Consider the following 23,138-nt stretch of genomic DNA (forward strand, 5'->3'; position numbering starts at 1 on the left):
AAATTGTAGGAGGCAGCTCTGCCACGTGTATGTTGTAACTGCATGGAAAAGTTGTGGGATTTTGGATGTGTTTCTACACTGACTTTGACCTTTTTTTTTTCCTTAAGCCACGTAGAATTTTAAAAAGTGCAACTTTTAAAAAGCTTTCATCTGCTTAAGTGCTTTCCTAACACACAAATTAACTTAAGCCTTTACCCATATTTAACTTCTAACAGACTTTTTGATTCAGGATACAAGAATGGGCACAAATGTAAGTGTCCCTCTGAACATCAGGAAACACATTTATTGTGGGAGTGACACAGATTGCCCAATTGTTGAGGTTGTAGAATCTCCCTTCTTGGGGTTAGTTATTCAAAAGCTATGGTCATGGTTCTCAAAAGTTGACTTTAGGTGTCCCTGCCTGAGCAAAATGTTGGACCAGATGACCTGCAGATGTCAGATGATTCTGTGATTCTGTACTAAGTGGCACGCATTTACTTGCTGAATTTAACCCCACTCTCAAAGAATCACAAATTGCAGTAGTAATGTCAGTTTTAATTTACCAAAGAAAGTATCTTGAAATTATTGATCAAATATAAGTTGTGTCTTTCTTCAACAAGATCATTCTTCAAAACACCTCTCATCAAAGAAAATCAAGGGTAGGAAGTTCCTTAGTTAATTTAGGTTTCTGATACTAGCTGAAGACTGTGCAGGGAGTAATTTTTCTCTAAATGAGGACATTTATGCTCAAATCGGGTTGTTTGTGGTTTTGTGTCTTTTTCACATATGCTCATTTTATCTGTGTTTTAGGGAACTGTCATTTTTATCTATGATCTCTTTGTGACCATGAAAAAGGTTCAGTATTTCAGTGAAGGCAACCAATCCATGCTGCCATTTAAGAGGTAACAGAAATGTCTTTAGAATTTAGACACCCACAGAAGATTTCCTTCTTTACAAGCTGGTCAAAAATTAAAAATGTGAATAAATTTTTTAGAAGCGCCTAAATCACTAGGGAGTAACCTCTGATTACAAGTTAATAACTTTTACCAAAAATTATCACTGGTTACAGTAGGAAATCCAACCATTTTGTTTTATTATGCATAATAGATAACATATTTACTCATTGTGGAGGTAGATTTGCAGGCTACTGTCTTGCTAGCAGAGATTTACTCTCAATCAGGTATTTGTGCTGCTGTAACCACCAACAGCAGACATAAATGCTGGTAATCTACTCCTATAGTTTTGAGCTGAGATTACCAAAGATTTTTCCTCCAAACGTCTCCTAAATACAAGCCAGGATGTTGTCATTTGTTACTTCAGAATTCTTTGGTGGATTTACTGTGGCTGGCTGCCAGGTGCCCACCCAGCCACTCTTTCACTCCCTCACCTCAGCAGGACTGGAGGAGAAAAAGATGAAAAAGCTCTTGGGGTAAAGGCATAGAGATCAAGTAATCTATTCCTGTCACAGACAGAGCAGACTCAACTTGGGGGAAAAAATTATATATTATTATTATTAAGATAGAGTGAGACAGTGGACATTGGACAGTGAGAAACAAAGACAAAACCTAAACCACCCTTTTTCCACTTCTCATGAAGATTCAACTTCACTCCTCCTTTCCCAGTTCCTCTACCTTCTCCCTGATTCCAGTGGTGCCAGGGGATGGGTATGTATGGGGTGTTTGGTCAGTCTGTAAGTTACCTCCTGCTGCTCCTTCCCTCTCAGACTTCTCCATGCTCTGTCATGGGACTTTCACAGGCTGCAGTCCATCAGGATAAATATACTCCAGCATGAGTCCTTTGTGGGCTGTGTTTCCTCCAGGGCACATCCACCTGCTCCATTATGGGGTCCTCCACAGGCTGTGGCATGGATATCTGCTCCAGCATGGTCTTCTTCACTGACTGGTGGGGAATCTCTGCTCTGGTGCCTGAAACACCTCCTCCCCATCCCTCTCCAACCTTGGTGTCTGCAGGGCTGTTTCTCACACTTCCCCTCACTCCTCACACTGCTTTACAGCACTTTGCCCTTTCTTAAATACATTTCCCCAGAGGTGCCACCAGCTTGGCTACTGGGCTCAGCTGGCACCTGCAGTGGCTCTGTTGTAGCCAGCTGGAGGTCACTGTGTCCCTCACCTCCTTCCAGAGGCCACCCCAGCAACCAAAATCTTGCCACAGACTCCTGTTAAAAAATTCTCACTTGTCATATTTTGAAATGTTTTTACAATAGAATAATGAAGTGTTTTCATTCCTGTTACCTCCCCTGTCTTTCCAGAGGTTGCAGTTTTAACTGAATGATCATTTATATCAATGACTAGTCATTTACATATCATTATTTTAGAACAATTCCAGCTGTATTCATAAGGAACTACTTTTATTTAAATAATATAGAAATTATTTTTTTAGGTGTTCTTGGTCTGCAAAACCTGAAAGTTAATGCTCAGCATTGTTTTCCCCTACAGATTCTTTAAAAAAGCTCTTAGTTCTGGATCCTTGAAATAGGAATAAATAATGAGTTGGAAAGGAGAGATCAATTCTGAACACCGTTTTGTAATTTAGGGATTTACCTGAAAAAAAATAGATGGAAAATAGGCAGGTTGAAGGTCGAAGGTTGAAAGTAGTAAAAGGAGAGACCTTTTAACTTAGCTGGGAGAAGATAGCTGGTTTTAAAGGGCTGCTCAGCCTGGGAGGAACACATAGAAGGGCCAATGGCTAGAAATGAAAGGCAGAGACAGTTTTAATTTTTTTATGTGTAAAACTCATGTGTTGGCATGCAGTTTGGATGGGCTAACAGACTGGAAGTTTAGAACAAAAATTGTGAATAGTCAGTATGGTAGGTAGTGGAAGAATCTCAAATATACAAATTTTACTGGAATTAAGTTACTCTTGACAAAAAATTGAAGATAGATGCTTAGCTGGGGGAAAAAAAATTAGAAAGGGAAAGGCTCATGCCAAAGAGCATATAATTTGCAAGTCAAATACACATCTAAATTCGCTAAGACCAGAAACAAAAAAAAAAATTATTATTATTTCAAAGAAAATAGATGAAGGAACATTGTCAAGAATTTTGTTCAGATCATGGATGATCAAAAATATAAAGCAGTTTAAAGAAGGTGCTCAGGCTAAAAGTCTTTTTCACCTGTATTTACTACAAAGGTGTTTAGTGTATTTTTGACATCATGTATTGAAGCCATGCAGGGAGGGAATGTTTTAGATTGAAGCATTCATCTGAAGTTGATAAATAAGAAATTGCTTGGAACAATGGTCTTCACTATTACTCGACCTAAAAATAAGTCTAATATTAAATCCATTTAATACTGCTGCTAATATTGTAGCAATTACTTAAATGAGCCTTGAAATGAGAGATGGAAATACCAATTTTTGAGCTTCATTGAGGATACTGGGAAGTACAGACTGGTTATCATGAATTCCATACTGGGTAATTTTTTGAAATTATGAAGTGAATGATACTGTTAGGTGCTTCAGTTGTAACATAATAGTAAAAAGTCAGTGTGAATTTGAAGAAAAGTTAAGGCTTGTTATTAGAGCTTTACAGTTTACTTGGATTTTATTAAGCTTTTGACAGGTTCTGTCAGCAAGCCTTCTTATAGAGACAAAGTAATGATAAGGTGACAGGGAAGGTACTTAGAGTAATGCTTAGTTAAAGAACAGGAAACATAAATTTTTGTTACTGCAAAATGTCACTAGAGGAGTTTCAGGTTCTGAAAGGTTCTGTTCAGTACTGAAAATGGTGTATAGTTCGGTGAGTTGCAAAGGGGTAATGCAGAATTATTCAGGGCTGCACTAATTGAAATGTCTGTGAAATCCACATTCTGTAACAGGCAAGGTCTAGAAAAATCTCCTGAGGAGTCCTGTGTTTTTTTATGGACCCTCCTACTGCAGAAAAAATAGTCTTTAGCTGTCTGATCAGAAAATAACGAAACCATATTGCTTAATGGTAGTGTTTGGGTATCTTTTTTTGGGTTGTCTTCCCTGTATTATTCAGAGCTGTAGCTCAGGTCAAAAATACATAGGATGGAGAAAAAAAAAGGCAGCAGGGCATGGAGAGAAGTGAGAAATGAGAAGAGAAATGTGTGCACAAAGCTAAGTTATGTTGTTAATTAAGAGAAAAATTAAGATTAAGATAGACAACTTCATTTTCTGACTTTGTAACAGAAATGGGTTCAACTTCATGCTTCAGAAATCCCTAATTTCTGAAATAAGGTTGGGGGCAGCTGAAGGGAAAGAATCTCTCTGTACTAGAACATTTGCTGCTGCATGTGGTAGAAGACCTGCTACTGAAGCAGATGAAACTTCATGATTCTTAGGTTCTCACTCTTCTGTAAGAGCTGTTGTCTACTTACGTTATGTATATTGTTTAATATTTTAATGCTGAAGGCATTACTGTGTGAGGAATAGTATAAACAAAAATTATTATGGTTAGGATATTATCTTGCCAACCTTATGATATAAGTGAAGATAATTAGTTGTATATTCATATTTATATGTAGTTGTTTTGAAGAATTCTAAATTTAATCTCAAATGTTATTTTCTTCTATGTAATATATTGTTTAAGATTAAATTATTTAAGTTACTGGGACCTGAGGATATGCAAGCAAGAGTTCAAAGAAAATTTAAGGATTAAATAATTCAATTAACTGAGTATTTTCCTGTGTGCCTGAGGACTGAAATGGCAAATGTGTCATTCTGTTTATTTATTAAGTTGTCAGTGGAATTCAGGGACCTTTACAGGCCTGTACATCTGACATCTCTTTCAGCAAAGCTATCAGAAACTTAAATAAAGAATAGAATTAGTCAACACCTAATAAATATGACCTATGTGGAGTCCTGAACATTGCTACTGTAAACATGTCTCGCCTGTTAAGGCTCTGGCTTCTTTGAAGGATTAATGAATATGCAGTAAGATGGTCTGATTGATATGGTCCTCTTGATTTTTGAGAATGCTTCAGCAAGTCTTGTAGGCTTTTAGGGAGAGAAAGCAGTCACGGTGTAAGAAGAAGGATATCTTCCCAAGATAAGTAATTAGTTAAAATATTTAACATGGAGAGTAGAAATAAAGAGTTCTTTCAATAGAGCAAAGTTAGCAGTGGAATTGGCTGAGACTGCTAGGAGCTGAGCTGCTCAGTGCATTCATGTAGTGTATTAAACATGGTAATATGGAGAAAAAGTGAGCTTTGAGGTGAGAGAGTTTATCAATGATGATATTATTTGGAGTAATGATATTGCACACAGACACTGCAGAACTGCAGAGTGATCTTAAGACTTTGCTTGGGCAATAAAATGGCAGAAAGCCTTCCCAGTGTGTAAATACATGTGTGTTATGTAAATACATGTGTGTTATGCAAATGTTGAAGCAGTGGATGACTGTCCTAATTTCATGAACAAAATGATGTGCTCTGAGATGGCTGTGATTCTTGAGGAGTGAGATCTTAGGAATTTTGTTTTAAAAAAACCAAACAAAGCAAAACCAAAACAACAAAACCAAGCAAAACTACAACAACAGAAAAGAAAAAAACATATGCAAATGTTACAGATTGTTAAGAAAGGAATAAAAAGCAAAACAGAAGAATCCTTATTCCAGTCCTGCTGTGTACTGTTTGGTACCTCATCTCAAAGAGGTTGGTTGTAGTGGAATTGCAGGTGGTTTAGAAAAAGGACAGGACTGCATAATAAGAGATGGGTTTTTACATGAGAAACCAACAGTTTGGACTAGGACTCTTTAGATTGGAAGAGTCAGCTTATGGGGGAATTCTATAGAGGGATATTTTGAACAAAGCTGTAAGTGACACAGAAGTCAGTAGATACAGACTATTTGCAGGTTCTTCATTCACAGCCTAGTGCTAGATGTCATCAAAGCTAGCAGGAGCCAGGTTCAAAACAGACTTAAGATGGTTCCTTGTATCATAAGTAGCAGTTGTGAGCAACTCCTCATGAAGTTGCAAATCCAGAAGGATTACATAGAATCATAGAATTGGCTGGGTTGGAAGGGACCTCAGAGATCATCAAGTCCAACCCTTGATCCACTACTGCTGCAGTTTCTAGACTGTGGCACTAAGTGCCACATCCAGTCTCTTTTTAAATATCTCCAGGGATGGAGAATCCACTACTTCCCAGGGCAGCCCATTCCAATGCTTGATCACCCTCTCTGTAAAGAAATTCTTTTTAATATCTAACCTAAACCTCCCCTGGCACAACTTGAGACCATGCCCTCTTGTCTTGCTGAGGGTTGCCTGGGAAAAGAGACCAATCCCCACCTGGCTACAACCTCCTTTCAGGGAGTTGTAGAGGGTGATGAGGTCTCCTCTGAGCCTCCTCTTCTCCAGGCTGAACAGCCCCAGCTCCCTCAGCCTCTCCTCATAGGATCTGTGCTGGAGTCCCTTCACCAGCCTGGTTGCCCTCCTTTGGACCTGCTCCAGGACCTCAATCTCCTTCCTGAACTGAGGGGCCCAGAACTGGACACAGTACTCGAGGTGTGGCCTCACCAGTGCTGAGTACAGGGGCAGAATCACTTCCTTGGGCCTGCTGGCCACGCTGTTCCTGATCCAGGCCAGGATGCCATTGGCCTTCTTGGCTACCTGGGCACACTGCTGGCTCATGTTCAGCTTCTTGTCAATCCAGACTCCCAGGTCCCTTTCTGCCTGGCTGCTCTCAGCCACTCTGTCCCCAGCCTGGAGCTCCCCATGGGGTTGTTGTGGCCAAAGTGCAGGACCCGTCACTTGGCCTTGTTGAACCTCATCCCGTTGGAATCAGCCCAACTCTCCAGTCTGTCCAGGTCCCTCTGCAGAGCCCTCCTGCCTTCCAGATGATCCACACTCCCCCCCAGCTTAGTGTCATCTACAAACTTGCTGATGATGGACTCAATCCCCTCATCTAAATCGTCAATAAAGATATTAAATAGAACTGGTCCCAACACTGATCCCTGGGGGACACCACTGGTGAGCAGCCGCCAACTGGATGCAGCCCCGTTCAGCACCACTCTCTGGGCCCGGCCCTCCAGCCAGTTCCTAACCCAGCGTAGAGTGCCCCTGTCCAAGCTGTGGGCTGACAGCTTTTTCAGGAGAATGCTGTGGGAGACGGTGTCAAAGGCCTTGCTGAAGTCCAGGTAGACCACATCCACAGCCTTCCCCTCATCCACCAGGCAGGTCACCTGATCATAGAGGGATTTAGTGAGGGTTATTAAATTGATAAAAATACCAGCCTAGAGCAGTTCCTTGAGCTGAGAGTAACTGTCCTTAGGGAAAGTGGTTGGGGAAATATAGGTAACCTATATGCTTCCCTTCCTTTTGGTCTTAGTATCTGCATATGGCTCCTCTCTTTTTAAAGCAAAGTAGGACTGGAAAAGATGAATGCTAAATATAGTCCTTCTTGTTAATCACAAAACATATAGTAAAGTTTTCTGCAGCTGCGCTCCCTGAGCGCAAATGATGAGTTTATGGGTCTACCTTGACCATTGGTCTGAAACAGGATAGCTGTCCTTATGGATTTGTTTGGGTTTGGTTTTGAGGGTTTGTTCTGTTGTTTGGGTTTTGTTTTGGAAATGGGATTTGAGAAGGAACAAAGAGTTAAGTGAACATGTGGCTTTGGATATGAGTTCAGATCATTAGTACTGTTTAGCAAATCTTTAGATCTTCACAAAAGATCTTCAGAACTGTAGCAGATCCTCAGCCACAGCTGAATCACAATGCCGAATGTGTATTGATAAAACAAGACTGACTACAGACTTCTTGTAGCTAAAGCAAGAAATTGTAAGAATATGAAAGAATAATGTAAGAGAAATAAGACATTATGGGCAAGAAACTTAATCAGAATACTTTCACATTCTGTTCTTACAGTTAGTGGGTAGAAACACCGCCTTCTTGTTGCTTAGATGTATCCTGCATTGCAAAACTGTCTGAGATTTTACTAGAATCCTTGTTCTTCAACCATTTGCAGAGATATTTTTAAAGAGATGCTGCCTCATGGCTTATTTGCAAGATCATGGACTGCACATTCTCATACCAGTGAATCACCAAAATTAGATGAAGCATAGCACAGAGTCCTAGCCAGATAGAAAACATTACCCAGGCTTCCATACAACAATGATTTTAATTGAATTTACAGTATATTGATGACAGGAAGAAACGGTCTAAAACTAAAATTTAATCTAAAAAAAATCCGATTACTTTGTATTGTCAAGTCAATATAAACAACTTTCAGCTTCTTTATAAACTCTCCAATACTAGCCACTTCCCAATTTTATCAATAGAAGGGTATATAGGTTTATATTTATCAATGTTAACAGCTCAAAAATTCAGTGTTTTCTTGAAGAGAAATGCTTTCTTTTCTAAAAATTTGCTTTCAATATAATTGAAAATAGAGCTACTTGTATTTTAGAAAAATCCTAATAAAGTAACACTGCCGTGTTAAAGGAGGTGGTATGGAATTGCTGAGTGCAGATACACATGTAAGAGTGATGATGAACCATATTTGTATTTCTTTTTTAGAGAAGGTACACAGTAGTTTGGGTGAACCAATCTTTCAATATTTCCAGCTACGTGTGATAAACTATTTAAAAGTGTTATTATTTATGGGAACATGGAATTATTTATCTCCACTTGCATTTTATTTTCATTTTATGGACATCAGTCCATAACTCTGTACTTTTAATTTTGTATTCAGTATGGGGGGTTAATCCCAGAACAGGTTTTTTTTTTACTGCAAAATCTGAATGCGTGTGTAGTAAAAGCAGCTGCCCCCTCACCATGTGGTGTCCTCCATTGCTTTACTGGAGAGATGAATTTTGGCCCAGTGTTTCAGTGATATTGGGCACACATGGTTTTAGGTGACAAAGCAGAATGTTTATGCATTCATCTGACTCTCAGAGTTACAGTGCACTCCAGATGAGGACAGGGAGAAGACATTCACACCCTGACCACCCTCAGTGCCACTGGGGGTAGCGGGATCACAGTAGGCGCTGCTGCATCCAAAGGCACAATTCACTGTTCCTAAGGAACTGCAAATTCACAAAAGCTCTTTGCAGCTTTAGTGGTTGAGAGTGGATTTTTCTGAAAGCTTTTTCAAAGATTTTCCAAATTTATAACCGTTTTAGATCTGCACATGCTAAAATTACTGTCAGCTTGAAGTAAGATTACCAAGTTGATATTTTAATGTAGTTAATGAATTCTTGTGCTGTGAATTAACTGTATAATTAGATACAGATCTACAGAATGAGTGTAGTTTTGTCTGTTATTTAGGAACCTTATGACTTCTATAACATGTACAAATGGTGAGGAATTTTTTGAGTACATGGGAAAATCAAAGCATATGAAAAAGTCTGAAAATAAAGCTTACCAGAAAGCTTCTGACACGTGTACATCACAGAAAAGATCATCTTGATTTTCATGGGTAATTGCTTTGATATGCTTTGGATATTGTAAGAGAGAAAGCTGTGAATTTATTATTTTGGTTTTTAATCCACAAACTCAAAATAGAAAATAAAAAACAGCAATCCCCCCCCCCCCAAGATAATTAAATGGAAAATTACAACAAACTTCATACTAAGCCTAAATTTACATTGTAAAACTTGACTGATTTTTGAGCAACAGTTCTTAGAAGACTTCATTTTTTAAATTACAGTAATGAAAATTGTTATGAGTGGACCATTAGGTACCCTTAATCTTCCCTTCTAAAAATATCCAAGAAATAGTTTAGTACAAACATACATATATATATGTATATATATATATGTATATGGACTGTAATATAATTACATATCTGGAATATATTAACTGGTTTAATACAATAAAAGTATTAAGGTTATGGTGCAATGTGGGAACTTTCTGTATATTTATATTTTATTCTTTAGGCTGAGGTATAATTGTAGGATAATGGACGTAATGTATATGCAAGATCTCAGATACACATTATTTAGGCATCTTGCATTTGAATTATCATAGATAATTCATTTTATACTTGTATTAAAAACTATCTGAATATGAACGTCTGAGTCTTTCAGCATTGAATAAAGGACTACATGGTCCAAACTAAGACGATTGATGAAATCCTTGCTACTATTGGCTATTATTTACTGTCTTTTAAGTGGCAGGTTGTATTTATGCCAATTTATCTGCTTCAGGGAACACTCTTGATAGCAGAACAAAGTGAATAAAAGTAGTTTGCTTTGCAAATGAATGCAAATGGTGGAGCCTTTCGGGGAGCCCTTTAACAGGAGCAATGCACTTTGATTATGAGTGAAGCTGCCATTTGGACATGGTGAAAAGAGCACGCTTGAACCATTGATTGGGGGAGACAGTAAAAAGTCAGGAAGGGCCCCGTTAAGCTTGCAGTGCGGCAGGCGGATGTCAGTGTGGTTAGAGCACAGTGGGAGAATGACAGGCAGGATTAGTGTCAGGGAGAAGCTTTGCTGTAGTTGTGGAGATGGTCCCTGGGGTCACTCACCTCTGACTGTTGTTCTGTGCTGATGGCTCTGTAATGCAAACTGCTTGATATGTGCCTGTTCATTATCGGAAATGGTGATTAGAAGAGGTACACCGTAAAGAATTCCTTAAAAATAAAGAAAATGGCAAACTACTGACAGTAACAAAGATTTGGTGCTGTGGTCCTTGCCAGAGGTGCTGCAAATGTCAGAGATGGTTCCTGCGTCTTGCCTTCTGGGGCAAGTGTGAGCCTTAAACTGCTCTAATTGTCTGTTCCTTGCTTTGTTCACTTCTTTTGGGCTGTTATAAAGACAGCTGCTTTTAACAGATTGTCTGATGTAGTTGGAGCAAAATATTTTTGTAACTTTAAATTATTTCATGGTAGAAGCATTCAGTTTGGTTTTGTGGCATAACTGTGTTTTGTGAGGCGGAGGGGTGTTGCTTAATAGCCTTAATGGAATATTAGAATCAACAGATTTCATTCCTTAATCACCCCAGAATGCTAAAATATAGGATGACTTGGTGAGAAAATGCTAAAATGACTGTTCCATTTTATTCAGAGGCTTTTTAAAAATGTAAAAATGAGGGTATTTCCTTTGTCTTTGCTGAAAAAATATATAAATGCAATTAAATCCTTAAATTTTGCATGTTAAACTGTGATTTAATCTTTAATAAAACTATTGCATTTTCTTTGCTCCATTTTGGTCTTATGCACATTGTATAAATATAGATAGAAATTAAACGTGTTAGTGTATAGAAGCAAAATGCATTTTTTGAGTGTTTAATATTTGTCAGTCTGTTGTTTTTGTGTGTCTTCAGCAGCAGCACAGGGAGATGGCACCCAGATACTTGCAACTATTAATTTAATTTTTTTTTACACGATTCCATTAATTTGTTTGAAGATATTTTTCAGTGTATTACCTCACAGTACATGTCCAATATCCCAGTGTAATGAATGTTTTACAAATGTTTTACAGGCACCTGAATGGACAGAGGAGGACCTCAGCCAGCTGACAAGAAGTATGGTTAAGTTCCCAGGGGGGACCCCAGGTCGATGGGAAAAGATTGCTCACGAATTGGGTCGATCAGTGGCAGATGTGAGTTCACTCAGATTTGCATTGTATAGAGAGTGACAAACCAGAACAAGACAGGCAGTGTAGGAGGCAGACGTATATGGGGGCAGACATTATCTTTTGAGAGAGGCTACAATCCTTTTAGGACCTGGAAGTGAACCATTAACTAACTATGCAAGAAGCAGATGTCAGCCAGTCTCTCCCTCCACAATTAACAGCTGTAACTGATCAGCTGGGTGGGGGATTCTGGTGCTTAGAGACTTGAGCTACTGTAACCCAATAACAGAAAAGCAGTGTGCTTGGGGTGATGGAGCAGGCTCCTTTCACTGCAAGCCAGTGTTTGTGTGACTCGGTTAAAGATTACATTGGTGTTTCAAGCCCATCCTTAAAAAATGTAGATGAGCTAATGGTGTTTATACAGGTGGTTTCCATTAATTAAACCGAAATATCTTTGCAAACTTTAAAATGAGTTATACATATGATGTTTCAGTCCCTTTTCCTGGATTATAGCATGGTTAGTAATTATATTGTGTAAAATGATTAATATCCTTGTTAATTTGTATTTTATAGTGTTGTACCACATATCAAAGAAAGCTTGTACTTAGGGATTTTAAGTGTTACGATCTTAAAACCCTTAGGGGCTAGGCTGTAAAAGACTTTTCCTTTTCAAGCAATAGATCACTAGAACATGATGTTAGTGTCTGCTGAGGACCATTTGAAAGCCCTTTCAGCTGACCCTATTTTATAGGCTCTGGAGGGGTTAATGAGAATAATGCTCAAATCCGTTGCTGTACATTTCGAGATTAGGTGTTCTTTATTTATTATATTTCAGGGATCATCTTAAATAATGGGAAACGAAGCCTCTGGCTGGAGTGAAATGTAACCCATTGTAGCCTTCTGGGCAATTTGTGTACTTCTTCGTGGTCTTTTTTCCTTGTTGCTCTAACCACAAAAATACATTTTTAGAAGCTAAAAATGTAATGCATCTATATAGTTCTGTGATCCACATACTAGAAAACAAGCCATCCACATTCTTACCATTTCAGAACAACACATTATTTGCAAGTAAGTTGATATAAGCAAGAAGTTACTAATCTTGCAGTGCAAATGGAATTGTCTTTTTTATTTCTTCAGTTTAGTGTTCTTTATCATACTCCTGAAGTATTCATAGTACTGAAGTGGAGTGACTTTATTAAAATGATGACACAAGTTACTAAGCATGTGCCATCAGCAAGAATATTTCACATAGCTTGATAGTATTCTTTGTGTATGGGAAAGATCTTTTGAAATTCCTTTGGGAAATCAGATTATTTGTTTGATACTGATAATACAGCCATGTGCAATGATTCCACATACTCATCACAAAACTAAACAATAACTTAAGACTGCCTTTTGCACCCATTTTCTGCTCTATTTCTTGACACAGGTGTAACAACATGCCTTATTAAGAATCCTTTGCATAATGTATTTAGCCAACATACTTGCACACACACCCGTTACTGGAAAGAAAAAACAAAGCTCACTTGCTCCTTCCATTAGGTGAGAAGTCTTGAGCAACCTGATCTTCTGTTCAGTGAATTGAAAAGAGAAATGAAAGAAAAGTGTATGTTCTATAAGCTGTCACTTTCTTGTATGAAAAAGGGATTTTCAGGGATTTTTATGTGTGGAGAAAGGTCTGAGTGTAATCCTTTTTACTTCCAGTGACCTTCAACTATATGATTAATGTAAGTGTTCTCCACACAAGTTTTTACTTCTCTAAAAATTTCCCTCTGCTGATAATGCTAGGTCAGCTTTCCTCACACAGCCTGCCTATTAGAGTGCCTTCTGCTTTTATCATGACATTGCACAGAATTACAGCAATTAGGTTTTAATAGGAAACACTTAAACAAAAGCTTCCTGGAAACTTCACTGGATCTCAAACTGGCATGTCAAACAGGATCAGAAATGTTGGAACTGGGAACTACTTCAGATATGTTTATTTAGCTTTTGAACATACAGCTGATCCTTTATATTTGTTAAATTTGACATAGAATAGCATCTAAATTTACAGAGAAGATTCTTCTTTTTCTTGGGCATCACCATATTGAATAAGAAATATTGGACTAAAGCTGCAGGGGAAGCTTAGGTTGTTTTTTTTTAAAATTTTATCCACAGAAAAAGTGGTTTCTGCATGTGCAGGCAGCATTTGCTGCCCAAACTGTTCCCAGTTTCCACTGGGAGAGGTGCAGGGGGATAATACTGCTGTATGAGTTGCTGGTTTGGAATGGCTTGTGTAGCAGAGTCTGGGAACTCCTTGCTTACAGCTAATCTAAAATTGGTCAGGCCAGAGAGAGTCTGAAGTGTGTTTTATCTGGCAAATGCACTAAATCTTACAAAAAGAAAAACATTCAAGGTCAGATTTGAATTTGTTTTGCAGACGTTTCTGTATCACGGGAAATTCTTTTTAGAAACCTGAGATAATTTTCTTCTTGATTCTTCTCTAAGGCATCAAGAACAGTAAGGCTTGCTTTTCCTTTCACAATTGGAGAACTGTGGTAGAAAGCATTGATGAGGTACAGTGTGCTTGTTTCCATGCACTTTTAAGCCTTTTTAATGGTAGATTTGCTAAATAGGTGTTAATATAACCAGTTCAAAGTAACCCAGTCCAAAATGATCTCTGCATTGTTTCTTCTGTCTAAAAGCTTTCTTCCTCAGAAAAATAAACAATTTATAAAAATATTTCAATATCCTTCAGAAATAAACTGAAACACTTCATATTCACCAGCAGAGCATCAGAGGAATTCAGTCCCTCTAACCACCCTGTAGAAACTCTATGTTAAATTGTCTTAAACCCCTTCCTTTAAAAAAAAGTCTTACATCAGTCTTAATTTGTATTGGCAATTTTTAAGTAGGATGAAGTGACTTGATGAAAGTGTTCCTGACTTTTGTGAACTTTTATATTTCTGAATTTTCCTCCTGACATTCTAACAACTGGGTAGAAGGGGTAGCTCTTAAAAAGCAGGAGGAACATGGAGATCAACAGAGATAATGAGCAAGATAAAAGTCAACAAATAGCTAGTTGTGAGAAAGGCAAGCATCTTGCTAAGGATATATGGACAGGAGGATGATAAACCTGCATCTACATCCTTAGTTTGTGTCTGGCTCTCAGCATTGCACTAAATATGGGATTCCAGATGAGCATAGAGGTCTCTAAAGCATGACCTGCAAGGCAAACCAGAAGAAATTCATGTTGCTGAACTGAAAGAAAATACAAACTGAGGATTCAACTACATAAAAAGAAAACTGTGAACAGGAACTTTGTGCACTGGGTTAGTTTTATAGGGCAAGAAGTAATTACCTCAGATTTTATCACAGGCTGCAGTGTTAGATATTAAGGGGCAAAGAATTGTAATGGAGATGATGAAGCAGTGGAATAAGCTGCTGTGGAGTCTCCATATTTGCAGGTCCTTAAGAAGAGGTTAGACAAACATCTGCAAGAAACATCAGTGTAGTGATTCTGCTTGAGGTTAGGTCCTTCTTTTCATATGGTCTGTGATTAGACTAGCAAGTGCAGGCTGTCTAGGAGAAATGAGGAGGAAACAAAACCTTCCCTACAATTGGAAGCATATGTGAACTCATTTTAAAAAATTTAAAAATTGAAGCCAGATAGTCACTGTAGTTGGGTAGTAATCACTGCATATACTTTAGCTTGACTGCTCTTAAGTTCAGTAATTGCCAACAATTTTCAGATTTTTTTCTTTTTTCTACTGCTATTCAAATTGGGGGTTTATAAGCATTTATGTTTGTAAATTGCTATTTGCCAAAATATGAGACAAATAAAGAGTAAGTAATGTAAGTCCCACTCTGTGGGTATATCTGGCAGAGTCTCTGTGCAAACAGGGAGATCCACGTGGTGTGATGCAGGCCACTGGAAAAGTGGCATCCAAAATCCAACCCTAAACAGCCACAGCCATGCTCTGGTGCCCTGAGCTCCTTCAGTTCTGCTGTTTCTATTTATTCTGCAGCATAAATATCTTTGCAACATATTCCTATGCTTTTCAACTCAGAGCTTGGTAAAGTTTGCAGCTGCAGTACTGGCACTGTAAGAAAGCTTATTTAACTTTTGTCATGTTAGATATCTAGGATATGTTTATCTTCTCTTCAGGAAGATGTCTTTTAACAGCCAGTGGGTAATCAACCCAAAATAGATGAGGTTAAGTTGTGCTCATTTTGTCAGTATGTTTAATTATTTAAATAACTAATTGTAATATGAATATGTGCATATTGGGAATTTATCAGTCTTTTCCCATAAAGATGATTTCCAACCTGCTTAGTATAATGAAATCTTATTACTTTCACAACTGAAGGCTTCTATAGCTTTTTAAGTCATTTTTATTGCACTTGGCTGGTGTTATAAATTAGATTTTCAAGTATTTTGATTATGAAAGGGAAATGGAGTTCAGTTAACTCTAATCAGGGTTCCTGCTTGCTGACCTGGTTACCTGTACCACTGCTCTCTGTCATCCTCTAAACATCTGTTCTTTGACCCATTTTCTTTGCTGAATTTGTTGCTCCAGGGTTAGTTCTCATTCCTGTCCTCCAGTACTTAAGGAAATAATTGACCTTTTAAAACAAAATAAAAAAAGTTATGCTTGGATTTCCTAAGCACTGTGAACACCCTGTAGCATGGTATAAATAATGAATGGAATGGAGTTTCAAGACTACTATTTCTGCAAAAATTATATTGTTTGATTTGACAGATGCTAACCCTTATGAAGATTTATAATAATGATTGTCAACTTTTGATGAATTCAAAAATTGAGAAGGAGTACTTAGATGTGAAATTATAGAAGTATATTTTACTTGATAATACCTACCCTTATAGATAAAAAGTTTTTTTTAAAAAAAATTTGCTGAAAGGCATAAATTAATTTCAGTAACTACAAAGGACGTTCAAATTGTAAAAATAACAGAGGAAATAAAAGCTGTCTGGCATGCCAAACAGACTTTAATGTGATTATTAGGTACAGATTTTTTAAATTAAAGGCAAGGAGTCTTGGATTTCATACTTGTGAGGTAATATCTTTTACTTGTCTTACAGGATTTAAACTGATTCTGTTTGCTCCTGCAGTCATGCATTTGTGTTGCAAAAACTGACTAATTGGGATCTGCTGCTCATATAGAAAAATACTAAGGTAGACAGCAAGCCAATAGACAGGTGGACATTGGGAACTACAATGAAACATGAAAGCAGAAGGTTGGGAGGGGTGGTTATTTTGTACATCCATCATGTACATCCTCATGTACATCCAGCCAACAGTTTCATCCTTTAAGTGTGACTGCTTGTGTGCATACTCATTTTACTTCATATGCCATTCTAAAATAGATTTTTTGGGTTTTTTTTTGACAAATGCAAGCTCATTACCCTGCCAGAAAGAAAACATCTATATAATAAATGATCCATATGTAGAAGTCCATGAATTTATTAGGGTTTTTTGCCTCTGGAGGTTAAGTGTTTTCCTAAGTCTGTTTTGCATCTCATTTTGTGTACTGTGTCTGTGGTAACTCAGTTACTGTGCTCTCCAGTTGTGGATATTCTGAATTTTATTAGCAGCTTGCATATATTCATGCAATCAATGGTTCTTCCAGTTGCTTATTGAAATATAAAGACTTTGCCCTGGATTGAGGTCCAAAACAGGTTATGAATATCTGAGGTGGGATTTAGATTGTATATAGGTCATGCAGATCCCTCAGTCTGGGAGTACAGTCGATGAAACACCTCTCTGATTCCACAAACACGTCAGAATATCTCTGTTGATACTTGGAGGGGAGGAGAAGGTGGTTGCTATTTACAGTTCCTTCATTAGACAAAGTTTTCTGTGCGGTCCTACAGTTGCCCCTACAGATTTTGTAGAATTGGGCAGTGCAATCTTAAGGAGTAGTTATCAACAGCTTGATGTCCAAATGGAGACTGGTGATGAGTGGTGTTCCTCAAGGGTCAGCATAACCCGTGTTAACATCTTTGTTGGTGACATGGACAGTGCTAAGAATACTAATTTCATCAGGACCTTCATTTTTCAGTAGCACAGTAACATGTAATCTGTCTTCACTAGGCTATTTGCATTTGGGAAGCCAAGCAACATGGGTCATCTCTTCCTCTACAAAAAAAAAAAAAAAAAAAAGTCCTGATCAAAAATAGTATCCTATTCAGAGAAGGTTGATTGTTGCTTACAGAAGATTTCCATGAGACAGCAAAATGCTGAAGGGCTTGAAGCCCCATTGGGATGTGCCCTGTGGAGCTGGGCTGGTCATGGGGCTGGAGGGGTCATGAAGTGATGAGATAGTGGCTGCTGCTGTGGAAATGGGGAATTGCTCTTCATCTTCTGCAGAAGGGCTGTTTCTCTCTTTGGCATCAGCAGGATTACTGTACCTGACTTTACAGGGTTTTCCCCCTAGGTCTGTCACAATTCTGGTTTTTGGTTTGTTTTTTTTTTTTATGCCTGTCTTCCCTGCAGGATGGAAAGTAGCCTCTCATTCATGTGACAGCAAAATTTGCTTTTGCTTATGCTACTGAGAGTCTTTTAAGATGATTCTGGATAATTATCTTTTTTTCCTGTTTATCTCTGAAGCATCAATTGTTCAGAGGTGGCAGGTGTCCAGGGTAACAGGAGATTTAACATCTGGATGGTTACAATGAGCAATGTTTTTACTGCTAGGTGGCTTGTTGCATAGCAGCTAGTCTTGTGTTCTGGACTAATTCTAGCAGTACAGGAGGAAGCCAGGTCTGTCTGTCTCTCCTTGAATAAAATCATCCCACTAATCCCATTTGTTTTCAGTAAAAAATTTTTGTAGCTGAAGAGATATTGAAGCTGAATCTAGAAGGGAGTGTTCAGAAGCAAACTGTTCACCTGGCTTCTCTCTGTAGGTCCCATAGCAAGGTGGTTTTATTTCTACTTCAGCAATTTGATTGCTTGCATCCAACTTATTTTCATTTAATCATTTTTCTCTGTCTAAGAAAATCTGTCCCACTGTGCATGTGATTACCTGACTTACTGGTGACTCCTGTTATCTCTGGTGGAGTACAGGGGTGCCTCAGTTATCTGGTCATAGGAATGGCAACTTTCAAAGTTGATTCCTGTAAAATAATGAAGTGTGTATGCTCAGAGGTGCAAATACTTGCAGGAATATGAGATCTACCCTCTTCTGTTCTAAATCAAATTTACAGTCTGGATACTTATTATTTAAAGTATTCCTAGATCCAGGATTTCTTAGAGGCTGGCTAGTACTCTGGTAAAAGCTGTTGTCAATAGCATCAGGCTTTTAGCACAACTTTTCACAGTCATGATAAAACTTATAATTTAGTATACTTGAAAACTGTAATTTTAAAGCATTATGCAAGAACAATCAGCAATAATAACTTCAAGAGTAATTCTACAACTGCTTCATACTTGAATAACAGTATTTTCAAGTATGTTGTCTGTTACCTAATGAAAAGATAATAATACAAGCAAGTTATTATACAAAATTGAGTAGAGAAAGCAGTGGAGCAACTAAATTTGCATAGCTTGTTGGCATTTTTTTTAATTGCTGTTAAGAACTACCTTGTAGATAACACTACTCATCACTGGAAAGGAAATTTAAATGGATATTAAGAATGTCAGAAAGTATGGTGGAACTGGCAACAGAAGAGTCTGCAAATCTGAGTGGCAAGAGCAATGATTAAACTCAAACTGATCAAATGGAAATACAATTTCATATGTTCCATAGGCTGGATTCCTAATAATCCTTAGTAGTACAACACTGACATGTTATGATTCTTGCCCTGTGTCAGCCTCTTTAAGACCTATGACAGCTGAACCTATTGGACATATAAATCTTAAGTCTAAATCAGTGATACCTGAACTCTTACATTAAAAGAGATGGAGTAAACATCAACTTTACATAAGGCCTGGAAAAAGATCTGCAAAGTCATCCATGTAAAGAAGAAAGCTGACAAAAAAAAAAAAAAAAAAAAAAAAGACAAATAATCTTCTCATGTAACCTGTGAATGATGATAGCAAAGCAGTAAGAAGCTTGACGAGTTGTCAAACTCAGGTCAGATGAAGGTGCTTGTTCAGTGTTTGAAATTGTAGGTTTTCAATATCTAAACCATACACACAGTTGTTATTTCCAGCTTACCTTGTGACTGTTCAAATTGAAAGTCCATCAAAATATGGACACATATCTTATTGCCTTCAAAAGAGAAAGTCTTGGAAATATTAGATGTGAAAAACAGAGTAGCTTACTAAAAACTGTATCTGGGTTCACGAAGTCATTATGCCTGAAGTTATCCAAATTGAGATAATCTATGGCAAGAATGGTTCTTCTGAATTTTTTGCATGCGGGGGGAAATGTGAAAAGCCATGAGGATCTATGAATAAACCAAAATCCTTCACTGTTCTAGTGGAGTGGGCTGGTTTAGGTTCCAATTCAGTTGGATATAACATGCAGCAAAATTTATTATATATATGGGGAACCTCTGTCTTGTAAAGGAAACTCAAATCCAGCAGAGTGATCTGCACCACCTTCAGTGCAAAGTTTGTTGTGTGTGCAGGCTCAGTTTTAAAGGTTAAGTAATTGTCAATCTCCAACACAGGCAGAGGTTCAACACAGACAAAACCAAATGCTGCTTCTGAGGTACCAACTTAGTGCCTGTTTTTATCTTTACTTGTAACTTATTCTCTCTGAGAACATTTTGTCTTTTTCCTGCCCTCTTGGCCCATTGGGTAGGCTGTAAATTTTTAAAAGAGGCACTTAAGAAATAGCAAAATGGTTTAGAAACAATTTCCAGGAATAAATGAACATAGATAATGCCCTGTCACATTGACAGTGAATCCACTGTGTCATTGCAGTAAGCTCTAAAGGATTGGCTACTTGTTTGCATGACAAGTTTTTTTGCTTTTCAAAATAATCTATTATAATTCACTTTATATAACCTAATTTCTACTTAGGAGATCCATAGCAGGACACCACCAAATACCCATTCTGTTCAGCATTCAAGAATTAATTCCCTTCCACTCAGCCTCTTAAAGCATTGGCCCTACAGAGACACTCTGCTAATAATCAAACTGGAACACAAACATCTCATTATGATTATTTTAGACTATGAACACTTCAAGGAAGGCATTTCTGTTACAGGATCACCTGTTTCAAGAAGGATCCATCCTGTTGTTTCAAAACCAGGATCATGCAGATCACAGACTAAACTGTCAATGCTACTTAAAATTATCTATTCATATTAGTATTCTGAGATTCCTCTTTGAAGGATTAAAACTTTATCATGCTTATTAACAGTAGAAACTTGAGTTTTGTATGCCAGGTATCTTGCCTCTGGATAAAGGCTTTCTTTAATTGGAGCTGTTTTGGTTTTTTTTTTTTGTTCACAGAGTTTTCATTTAAACTTAATCATTCCAGAAAATGAGGCTTAATTTGTAGGGAAAATAGATCACTTTGCCTTGTTAAGTCTTGCTGTTATTTCTTTAAGGAGAGCCAGCACTTGCTTGTTTTTAAGCCAAAGTCCTGCAATTTCATGGGCAGAAAGGTGGGTGGAAGCAGACAGTACCAAAATATTTTAACTATTATATAACTGAAACACTGAATTACAAATCTTATCATAGAACAAAAATTCCGAATCTTTATATTTTCTTCTGCTTCCAGCAAATAGTTGTACAGCTCCTTGGCAGGGTCACTCTGTAGCACCTCATGGTTGCTGTTAACATCAGTAAATAAAACATCTGAGGTCTGTGCTGTGGCTCTGAAGGCCTGAATGATTCATATTGTGGGTGAATATGATCCCATGTGGAAGAATTTCTGACTTTGTAGGTGATGCATTTTTTGGTTTTGCTCTGGGTATCACAGTACCAGGTGCCTCACATCTTGAGACAGAGGTTCAAATAGCAGGAAACACAGGTTACCCACCCCAGGATACAGGTTGTGGTATACATGGAAAGGTTGAAGCAGACATTTCTCCATCCTTTGGGTTCTCAGTAATGAACTTTGTTCCTGAAATATCAGGACTAAGGAGGTGCCTTTGCTGACTTTTGGCAGTCAAACTGTTGCATTTTGTTTTGGGACAAAACATTTGTTTGTCCTTTAGCATCCTTCCTCACATGGACCTATGTGGGTTATTTTGTTCTTTTGTTCAGTGTTGAGAAACCAACATATAAAAGAAGGTTTACTTTTTCCCCCCTTTCCTTGTGGTCTTTTTAAGTTCAAGTACTGAGACTTAACAATGAAAGAAAATAAAATTTTAATATCAACTGTTATGCATTATGGTGATGATTATAGAAATGTGTAGAATGGCTTACATTATTTTTATAAGCTAGGAATGTTTTAGAAAGAACAAAGTCTAAAAAGTTACTTTTTGCCAGTTAAGGATCCCTATATGAACAGCCTTGCTGTATTTAATGTATGTTCAGTGTTAAATTTTGCAGTAAACTCTAATGAATTCTTCAATAGCCCAAATGCTTTAATTTTTTAATAATCTTTTTTTTGTTGTTATTTTCATGCAGGTTACTCTGAAAGCCAAGCAACTGAAGGATTCTGTTACACATACACCAGGTGTGTGCTGCTCTAGGTCCTTACCATTGCTTATAAAAAGCCCAGTATAAAACCCCTGTGTTTGGGTGGTGGCTGTGCAAGCAGCAGCAGCAGATCCTGCTGCCTCTCAGGGGATGCTCTGCACAGGGACCTTCACAGCCTTGGAGCAAAGAGGAGAACTGATGGGTACTCTGAGGGCACATTTCCCTTTAGCAGTGGCCTCCCAGGCTTTCATATTCAGTTTATTTGGGGTTCTCTTCGTCTGTTCAGGCTGATCTGTTATTTATCAGTATGGTAATTTACTAGTACTTCATATATAGCAGATGAACTTATAACTGGCAAATTTCATTGCTTCATAACAAACTCCTTGATTTCCCAATGAGACTTTTCCTTAAGCTCTTAATCCAGAAGAGCTTTTTCTCCTCTCTGCGCTATTCCAGGTACCTCTTATTGGTGGGCAATTTCCTCCTTGTTTGTGGTTTTATTTTTTTAGAAATGTAACAGCAATACTTCTAACAGGTATCATTAGGCTCTCGGAGCTTAAAACGTTGGCCCAGAATTCCAGGAATGCCAAAGTCAACATGAATTTGCCAGACCACATAATCACACAGCGAGAGAGGCAGGAGGAAGAGGAGGAAGAGGGGGACTATAATCATATCCCAGAGCAGATGGATGTCCAGACAGATCAAAAGGAGACCATTGGAAGTGAAACCAGACACCGCAAACGGAAAGTTGTCAAAGCACCTGAAATGACTCCACCAGCAGCAAAGGAGGTGCCAGAAGAGAAGGGCAGAGGAAGACGCCAGAAAGATTTCAATAACATTGAGCAAGAGGAAGAGAATAATGATGAGATCAGAAAAAGAGAGAAAACCCGTGCCCCAGAAGAATTGTGGACTCAAAATCAACAGAAACTTCTTGAAATGGCCTTGCAGCAGTATCCAAAGGGCACATCGGATCGCTGGGATAAAATAGCAAAATGTGTTCCTGGAAAAAGCAAGGTATGCTTAGCTTTGTTTGGACTGCCCTATACATTGAAGGGAAACATGCTTTCTACCTTAAGAACTGAGATTCCTGCAGCAAGGTGAGGTCTTTACTTAGC

At 38.0% G+C, this 23,138-nt stretch overlaps 1 protein-coding gene across 1 annotated transcript in view; it reads left to right on the forward strand.

Moving 5' to 3' along the window:
* Positions 1–23,138, forward strand: part of DNAJC1 (DnaJ heat shock protein family (Hsp40) member C1) — a 106,259-nt gene that overhangs the window by 81,933 nt on the left and 1,188 nt on the right. Inside the window, exons 9-11 of the mRNA XM_071735077.1 lie at positions 11,387–11,506; positions 22,012–22,060; positions 22,559–23,037. Coding sequence (XP_071591178.1) covers positions 11,387–11,506; positions 22,012–22,060; positions 22,559–23,037 — 648 coding nt within the window. The remainder of the gene's footprint in view (positions 1–11,386; positions 11,507–22,011; positions 22,061–22,558; positions 23,038–23,138) is intronic.

This window comes from Heliangelus exortis, chromosome 2 (assembly GCF_036169615.1).
Source record: "Heliangelus exortis chromosome 2, bHelExo1.hap1, whole genome shotgun sequence".
NCBI classification, from domain to species: Eukaryota; Metazoa; Chordata; class Aves; order Apodiformes; family Trochilidae; genus Heliangelus; species Heliangelus exortis.